General features: G+C 43.2%; 1 protein-coding gene across 2 annotated transcripts in view; it reads left to right on the forward strand.

Moving 5' to 3' along the window:
- The window catches only part of LOC135101560 (motor neuron and pancreas homeobox 1-like), a 63,013-nt gene extending 59,143 nt beyond the window's left edge, over positions 1-3,870 (forward strand). For both annotated transcript variants that reach the window (XM_064005668.1, XM_064005667.1), the window contains 2 exons: positions 1,162-1,322; positions 1,530-3,870. In XM_064005668.1, the coding sequence (XP_063861738.1) occupies positions 1,162-1,322; positions 1,530-2,255 (887 nt within the window). In that variant the 3' untranslated portion in view covers positions 2,256-3,870. The remainder of the gene's footprint in view (positions 1-1,161; positions 1,323-1,529) is intronic.
- The last annotated feature ends 6,217 nt before the right edge of the window (positions 3,871-10,087 follow it).

A 10,087-nucleotide genomic window follows, 5' to 3' on the forward strand; every position in this document is an offset into this window, starting at 1 on the left:
AATTAATCTTTCTGTCATATATTTAAGTTCCTCTGTGATCTGTTACTCTATCTATTGCATCCTCTCTCACTCATACACAGGAAACTATCTCCTTTTTTTCCCCATTCATCTAAATCCACGGGTGAGATGCAGCTTATCCGCACGCTTGTCGGCAGATGTGAATGGAGGAAGAGAGGGAGGGAGAGGGAGGGAGGAGGGAGAGAGGGAGGGAGAGGGAGGGAGCGGGAGGGTCTTAGTGATCATCCCCAAAAACATATTTTATGAGTCATTAGTCGCGCGCCATTTGACCGTGACCCCCATATGTCCTCTCTCTCTCTCTCTCTCTCTCTCTCTCTCTCTCTCTCTCTCTCTCTACACATTTTTTTACCTCTTTTTCTTCACTGAGTCTTTTTTTCATCTATTTACATGTTCATAATATCAAGCCACTTTAAATTCTCTCTCTCTCTCTCTCTTTCTCTCTCTCTCTCTCTCTCTCTCTCTCTCTCTCTCTCTCTCTCTCTCTCTCTCTCTCTCTCTCTCTCTCTCTGTCCATTTACACATTTTATTATCTTTTTTTTGTCCCCCACACAGACCACGACCATTCTCTTCTCCTGTCCTCCCTCGACAATAATATCGTCCCGCCATCTGGGGCCGAGCGCCACTTTTTCTTCCAAACCATTTCCGTGACGAGGAGAGATTTGGCGCGGTTTTCATTCTCCTTCCGCAGTGAAGTTATTTACATATATTTAGCTGCGCATTTTACCACACACTCGGCTAGGGGAAGAGGGAGGAGGAGGAGGTGATGGAGGTAGAGGAGAAATCTACACGAGGGTCAAAATAAAAAAAAAAAAAAAAAAAAATACGAGTATATATATATATATATATATATATATATATATATATATATATATATATATATATATATATATATATATATATATATATATATATATATATATATAAGAAAAATAGATTGTTAAATATGTGATTACTTACTCTAGTGTATGTTTTTTTCGTCAGATCTAATTATTACCTTAGAAAGAGAGAGAGAGAGAGAGAGAGAGAGAGAGAGAGAGAGAGAGAGAGAGAGAGAGAGAGAGAGAGAGAGAGAGAGAGAGAGAGAGAGAGACGTTCATTAGCTTACCACATATAATTCACGTTTCCCTCTCCCTCTCCCTGCAGGCATGGGCCAACACAGCCTCCTGGGCAAGACGCGCCGGCCCCGCACCGCCTTCACCTCCCAACAGCTGCTGGAGCTCGAGAAACACTTCCGCGAAAACAAGTACCTGTCGCGGCCCAAGCGATTTGAGGTGGCCACGAGCCTCATGCTGACGGAGACCCAGGTGAGGAGGAGGAGGAGGAGGAGGAGGAGGAGGAGAAAGAGGAAGAGAATTGTGAAGGTTGACATCTACAAACTCGATTTATCTTATTCAATTTCCCATTATACGTGTCCCTTATTGACGTAACTTGACTGGTGGGTCGGGTCTAGTCAGGTCACGTCTCGTCAAGCCGGTGTTTTATATCCTTCCCTTTCTTCTTCTCTCCCGCAGGTCAAAATATGGTTCCAGAATCGACGGATGAAGTGGAAACGGAGCAAGAAGGCACTGACTGACACGCGCAAGGACGGGAGGAAGGACGGCAAGGAGAACTCAGGCGGGAAGGAAGAGCGAGGAACCGTGACAGGCGGCGGCAGTGGCGGGGGCGGGAAGGACTCCAGCACGGGGGACGTTGGGGTGACAGCGGCTCATGACACCTCGCTGAGCGGCGGTGTGGAGTCTGAGGACGAGATTGATGTGCAGGAGGACACCGTGGGAGGCGAGGACGGCGTGAGGGGAGTGGTGGTCGGGGGCGGCAGGGGCGAGGAGGCCATGTCCCCCGGCAGTCCATCACAGCCCGCGGAATCGTCGTCCTCCGCCGCTCCGTCACCTGACCCACGACGCTACGAGGTTATGTACGACCCTCTACCACCACACCCGCACCCTCCACACCCCGCCCTTCACGTGGTGCCGCCCCCCAGGCTCCCCCCACCGTCACATCCGCGTCAGGGGGCTCCTCCATGTTCTCGGGGCAGTACCAGCACGTGCCACTCTCCGCCGCCCTCCTCACAAAGCTGCCACCTGAAGCGGAGCACCTCTACCGCCCCTACGTGTCATGAGAGGCTCCCTCTGGCCGTGTCCCATTTCCCCTCCCATTCCCAGGGCCGCCGCTCTCGCCGCCCACCACCCACGCGATGCTCTCTCAGCCCTTCGTCAGGCACTTTCATCACCCGCCCATAACACACCGCCACCACCTCTGCCGGCAGTACCACCATCACCAGTTATGCCTCGAACCCTCCCACACCAGTGCCACCCACGCACAAATAACGTAGCGGCCCTAAGGACAAGGTTATCTCGCCTCTGAAATGTTCTAACCGCGAATCAATCTGCAGCTGTACTAAGACAAGGCTACAGCTCCTCTAGAACCACTAACACGTGCTAATCATGAATCAAAGACCGTCGTGTGAGTGACAAATGTGGACGTTCTCCTCCCGCTGCAGCCTGGTGGTCAGTGCTGGAGTGACGGGCCATGGCTGAGCCAACTGTGTACGAGTATTTGTACCTTGTCGGAGTGTGAGGTGAGGTGATCGAACTCTCACAGAACTATGAACAGGGAAGTGTGTGTGTGTGTGTGTGTGTGTGTGTGTGTGTGTGTGTGTGTGTACATGACTATCAATAAGCGATTAAGAAAAAAAATTACGCCAACTTAAACGAGTTAAAAGATTTGCAAGAAAAGTCGAGGGAAAAGTGCAATCATAAACCGGTGACGCGCGGCGGACAGGTCACGGGGAAGTGGTGGCGGTGTGGCTGACGACGCTACTGCAAACTTCCAAGGTTATTCCTAAACAGACAAAACTATAAAAAAAGTGTTTCCTAAGTGTACATAGAAAAAATAAGAAAACATTCTAATCTTTGTGTATCTCGTCTTGTGCAGCAGCTCGCCTAGATGTATAGTGTACCGCTCTCATCCCCCTCCCCCTCCCCCTTCACTCCCTCCTGTGCATCACCCTCCTCTTCCTCATTACTTCTTCCCTCTTACTTCTCGATCCTTTTCTGCCTCCATATTTTCTTCTTTCTTTGTCTCTATTCTCCTCTTCTACATCCAGTTGGCATCCCTTTCACCCGCCGCCCCCACAGTTTCCACAGACGGGTTTCATCACTGTCCACGAGCAGACGCTTACACGACACACATCTGCCTCTCCTCGCCAGACACACCTCCTGTCAGCTTCCCACCAAGGGCTTCGGATCTTTGGTTTTGCTTTCCTAGACAACCTGCTTGAGTTTCACACACGTGGCTTGGCTATTCATGAGACACCTGTTAAGCCCCGGGGACACGCGTAACACACACACACACACACACACACACACACACACACACACACACACACACACACACACACACACACACACACACACACACACACACACACATACACATACACACACCGGTTTCCTTGAGATTATTTCACAAGTCTACAACACAGTTTCCAGTCAGCGGCCGAGACTAAACAGCAAGTGTCATCGTGTTCCTGCCAGCCGCCCTGAGAGCACACTGTTCCTCCTGAACGTAGCATCAGCTCTGTGGCCACACGCATACAAAACAAACAAATTACCTGTTAGGTTAACTTAAAGTAAAATTAAAATTTCTTACGGATGAATGGTCAAATGTGGGAGAAGAGAGCCACCGCTAGGGCCGCGGCGTGCCGGTGCCCCTCAAGGCTGCCCGTCACGCCGGGTCGTGGCGGGGATCACTTTCTCCGAGTCTACGGTTATTACATCAAATTGTCTTTCTCTCTCTAATTCCTCTCATTCTCGTAATTATACATAGTGAAAAATAAATTAATAACTCACACTCTGAACTTGTTTAATCCTTACTCCCGAAATATAGCAAGTGCCTGTGTGTGTGTGTGTGTGTGTGTGTGTGAGCCAGCATCCTACTTCCAACAATGCACATCACTGTTAAAATAAATAACCACAGCATCCCAGACAACGTCCTGGAAGCGCCCTGTGTCAGCAGTGAAGGGGTGACGAAGGCAGGCGCCACTGCCACCATATACACCTTGCAGTGATATCCGTTACCCGACCCGATGTTCCTTGTCGACCGCCCTTGAGTTCCCAAGGAGGCTTCAGAACAACGTGCGAACTGACGGACAAGGGCTGTGGAGGGCTGGTCTACACTGGCAGGCTACAACACCTTCCTTTCCTGCCCTGTTATATTCTTGTACTGCTAACTGTTTATTCTGTTGTCCCACGCTCTATCTTATCCTTACCTCCTCTCTATCGATTTGGACAGACACACAAACGCTATTGCCATCCTATCGTCATAAATCAGGCACTCAGTTTTATGAGTTGCTGGCACTTACCGTAATTCCAAATAGATTCTTTGGATCGCTACATAAAATCACTTATTCCTCTACAATTAGCACAAACCTTTTCCCTTTTACGTAACTACAGTGCCTGGTTACAATTTCTCGAATTCAGGCACCTCATTCTGTTCCCAGCATATCTATATTACATAACCCAACAAGTAATTTCAAAGCGCAAAATCTTCTTTTCATAAGCAATTCAAATGTAATCCCATCTATTCCACACATTTCCCTTATTTAAAGCACCCGGAACCTTATTTTCACATACTTCTTTATACTACTTTGCATTCTTAACTCTCTCTATCTAATCAGACTAATTGTTTCTTTTCTCATTATTCCAGTTTCAAAACCCTTCGCTTCTCCCATCTCTACTCAGTCTTACCATCAATTTTCCAGCACTTTACTTTTCATCTTCAATTCCTTCCTTAGTCTATTCCTATTCCCTGCACTAAATCTCTTAACTAGAACCAACTACCTGAATTCATTATTCCGTCGTTCGCTGCTGTCTCTTCTTCATTTATTTAAACTTTCTCAAGTCACACATTTTTTTTATTGTTGAGTATTGACGCCCAGAAAATGCCTTCTGTTCTCTCTCTCTCTCTCTCTCTCTCTCTCTCTCTCTCTCTCTCTCTCTCTCTCTCTCTCTCTCTCTCTCTCTCTCTCTCTCTCTCTCTCTCTCTCTCTCTCTCTCTCATTTGTTTCCCCGTCAATTCCCATCTTGCTGTGCTTTTCTCTTATACGTGATTCATTACATTAACTCCTCTTGCAATCTTTTGTTCAGTTCTCTAATCTTCACTTTGTTTTTCCTGCTTTCTTTGGTTCGCTTTCTCCAAACTCACACCATATTTTACTTTCACTAATGCTAAATGCTGATCAAGCAGGCCACCTGCTGCTTTTCTCAATACACGTTCAGCTGCACAAAGGAGAGGTCACATTCAGAAAAAAAAAAAGGTATTTGCAACTACTTCCACCTATTACAGTACCACTTCATTTTTTCCTCATTTGCTGACTGACTTCTTGACTTAACACAGTTCATTGATTCATTTGTTAATTTCTATTTGAGTTACAGACATGAATTCACTGTACTTTGTGACATCATTTCTTGGGACAACTGTACATCTATCACACTCTATTTTCCCTCCTGTCTATCACTTCCATCACTAAAAGTCAGCAACACTCTTATCCATGTGTTCTCGTGTATCTGCATTTCTCTAAACAATGAATCTCCTCCCAATAATCCTATTCCTTTACGTACATCCGACAGACACTATTGAGACTTTTCCAGCCTAGGTTCTCCGTATATACTTGTTACTCTGTAATATACTCATTAGACATTTTATCATGGTTATTCTCCCTCACATCCCTCTCATCCTTCCATATCTGCCTTCCCTCCATCCCTTCCATCTCTCCATACCTCCTTTCCCTTCATACTTCCCTCCCCTCACATCCCTCTTCTCCATACTTCCACCCAACCCATTTCCTCTACCACCCCGTACCTCCCTTCTCTCACTTTCCTCCCACTTCTCCATCCGTCCCTTTCCTCACACCAAGACGGCATTCACCAACTTGTCAAACTTTTCTCCCGCCAAGGCTCTTATTCTACACCCGTACTAGACCTTCTTCCTACAGTTAAGTCACAGAGGCTGACGATGATGGTGACAAAAACCTTGCTTACAGTTTCGTTCACCTCGAGAATGGGAGACAAAGAGGTCCTAACTGAGGTAGCCGTGTACTCACATCAGTGAGTGCCTTCTTGTTTGTCTGTCTGTCTGCCTGTCTGCCTCTCTCTCTCTCTCTCTCTCTCTCTCTCTCTCTCTCTCTCTCTCTCTCTCTCTCTCTCTCTCTCTCTCTCTCTCTCTCTCTCTCTCTCTCTCGTACTGTGTTTGTCCAGCGAGGAATTATCCACCGCGCCATTAACTTGCACAAATGAAGACTTTTTATATGTATTAATTTGGTCATGTCTATGCAACATTAATATTAATATGATTCATGTACTTTTTATAATGACCGATTTTGCCGGCATAAAAACTGGAAAAACACACACACTGACTGGCTACCTTAATTAGGAGGGCGAGAGGATGGCACACTAATTTCTCAGCTCAAACAAAACTATTTTCTCGTCATAAAAAATTCACGCCGTCTAACATTAGCTGGTGCTCGTTCATCTGTCTTTGCACTCGTTTGCCTGCCGTCGGTTGCAGCGTGATGGCGCAGCACTACCAGCACCTTATCCGTCCCACCATCACCCACAAGACTCCCGCTCTACTACCCACCACGAGAACCTTCTTGCTGCAAGCCACGATTGGATAATGAAGTAGCTGAGTTATAATAAATCTCTTGATGTTCTGATGGTGAAAGATTATTATTCTGTCAACCTATCCTAATCTAACTTAACTTAACAATCCAGTCATCATAAATCTCTTGATCTTTTGATGCTGAGTGAGATTATTACTCTGACAAGCTAACTTAATCTAACCTAACCTACCTAACATAGGCTAACCTAACTTAATTTAGCATAACCTAACATAATGTAACATGACATAACCTAACTCAGCCTATCCTAACCTAACAATCGAGTGATCATAAATCTCTTGGTGTCTTGATATTTTGTGAAATCATTACTTTAACGAAGGTTTACAGTGATGTGTCCGTGACTTCACCACAGTGCAGGTCAACCATCCACGATCACTGTTGCAGGTAGGACAGCCAATCACATTAACAATACTAACACCATCATTTATATCATCACCAAATAACACGAGAAACAGAACCGTCATCACAGGAGAAACGTCATCATCATCATCATCATCTTCAACACAACAGGAAAAACAGAATCATTATCATCATCATCATCATCATCATCATCATCAAACAACAACAGGAGAAACAATTACCAATATCATCATCAACAACAACAACAACAACAACAACAACAACAACAACAACAACATCGTCTTAATAAATCTTTGACTACCAATATCAAAACCCAAAGACGCCACATACGAGCCAAAATCTCCTTCCACACGCCCTAAACATAAATATTGAGCGGAGACGAGATGGACAGCTTTCACACGACAAAAAATCTACCTGGACAGGATACAATGCAGGAACTAATGAAGAGACAGCATCTCGGGCATGGGAAGGCTAAACTATCAATGATGAATCTATTTCTGCGCCTGTTACACCCCGCGCCTTAACCTTAGAGGAAGATCAACAAAGAAGACAAACACAAAAGCAACCATGAATAAGGAAGTGGTTAAGAGACCTCGGGAATGTATTGTCAATAAACACAGGCTGTTTCATCTATATCGCTGAGTGTTACATCTTGGGGGAAGGAGCGTCCACAAAGAAGGTTGTAAGAATATACTGTGTTCCTGTATGTGAACCAATGATGCTACCAGTGCCGCCAGCTGTGTTTGGAAGGGCACGTGTGACGCACCTCGGGCACCACTAGATGGTTACTTAGAGACCAATGACATAGTTTGGGCTTTTCCATGTTTTGTGTTTATGTATTTTTACGTTTTCATTATCAGGAATATTTCTACTTCTGGAAATAAAAAGAACGACTAATATTGTTGGACTTCTTTCTAATTAAGACTTCTTCAATTCTTCTACAAATTGATGAACGACAAAAATCTTAACAGCAATTATAACTATTTCACTAGTGGTGATGGTGGTGATACAATAATAATAATAATAATAATAATAATAATAATAATAATAATAATAATAATAATAATAATAATAATAATAATGATAATAATAATAATAATAAATAATAATAATAATAATAATAATAATAATAATAATAATAATAATAATAATAATAATAATAATAATAATAATAATAATAATAACAACAATAATAATAATAGTAATAATAATAATAATAATAATAATAATAATAACAATAATAATAATAATAATAATAATAATAATAATAATAATAATAAAAATAATAATATTAATGATGGTGATAAAAATAATAATAATAATAAGGATAATAATAATGATAATTATTATTATAATCATAATAATGATAATAATAATAATAATAATAATAATAATAATAATAATAATAATAATAATAATAATAATAATAATCACCACCATTTCCCATCCTCCCCACTCTCCAGCAGCACCATTAGCTCCACCGCTGCCCACCATCCCATCACCACCCATCACCATAACCAGTACTGCGTTGCAAATGACACCTCATCACTTTCCATCACCGTCCTTCATTGCCGTCACCAAGTTATCATCCCCAATCATCATCACTCACCCTCATCTCCCATCACCACCCATCACTTTCACGCTCCCTCATAACCCCCATATCACCAATAATCACATTCTCATTAACTCTGGTCTCATTACTCTTCATCACCACCAGTGCCGCAGCAGCAACCAATATCACCACCAGCCCTTCACAACCCACCATTTCCTCATCACCAGTCACCCTCCTCGTGACCTCACTCCAACCTCAGTTATTACACCAATCTCTCTCACTTCGTCCCCCTTCATCCCCACCTGTGATTACAATCGTCTCATCACCACCTCACAGCCACACCACGTCACCACAAAGTACTCACAGTAATAGTAAATAAATACATAAAAAAAAAAAACAGCATTTCTATCTATCTCAGGGAAGCGACAAGTGGCATTACTTACTGATAATAATTAATAGAGCGGGGAAAAAGAAAGTCTCGTTGATTAGTTTTGCCTGGAATATAGATTAAAAAGAATAACGTGTTATTTGAAATGCATCTACATATGTATTTTTTTTCTAATTAATGTCGCCGAGCTGTGGCTATAGGTAGAAAATCTGTTCCAGTAAGTCAGCAGGCAAACAGATGAATATATGTTACAGTTAAAACCCGAAATCAGTACTGACGCACAAATCTACACACAAGTAGTTGTACCTCATGATCTCACTGGAAATCCGAAATGGCAACACTAAAATGTCTCAGTCACACACACAGCAACTCTTATGTGGAGGAACAAAAAGGTTTAATACACACAAGTTCACCCTGACAACACTCGTCACTCATTCAACAACACCTCCAATAGACATCTAGAAACCGGAAAGTGGCTGAACACATCCCAGGCTAATTACCACCGGCTAAGGGCTGGCTGGACAAACACGGGTGGGCAGGATCCCGAGGCTTAACGTCGCCCTGAAGAGCTTAAGGAAGCAGATACAAATAATAATAAGACACCAAATCTTCCTGTAATAAAGCCACTCACTAACGTCAAGATGAAGGAAGAACTTAAAGGAGGAGAAAATAGCAAAAGGTAAAGAACACTAAATTAACCCTGATAAATTAGGAACAAATAAAAATAAAGAGATCAACGTCACTAGTCTCCTCTATGATAAAAAAAAATAAATAAATAAATAAATAAAAAAACACGCAGTAAGGTAACCCAGGAGAACTTAGAGGCCTAGCAAAAAAAAAAAAAAAAAAAAATTCAATACAAATAAATTACCCCTCCCCCCCCAACAAAAAAAAACATTACTATTCACAACGTAACATCACCCAACATTTCAGTCACATATACGAAAAACATGAAAACCCACTCGACATGTAACACTGTTCTCTCTTGCCTTCTCGTCAGCCCACCACAGTCCTCCCCTCGGACGCCACAGACACGTGCTGCCACCCGCCTGCTTCCCCTCCGAGGCGCTATGAGGTAAAAATGAGGCTGACT

This window comes from Scylla paramamosain, chromosome 6 (assembly GCF_035594125.1).
Source record: "Scylla paramamosain isolate STU-SP2022 chromosome 6, ASM3559412v1, whole genome shotgun sequence".
Classification (NCBI taxonomy): domain Eukaryota; kingdom Metazoa; phylum Arthropoda; class Malacostraca; order Decapoda; family Portunidae; genus Scylla; species Scylla paramamosain.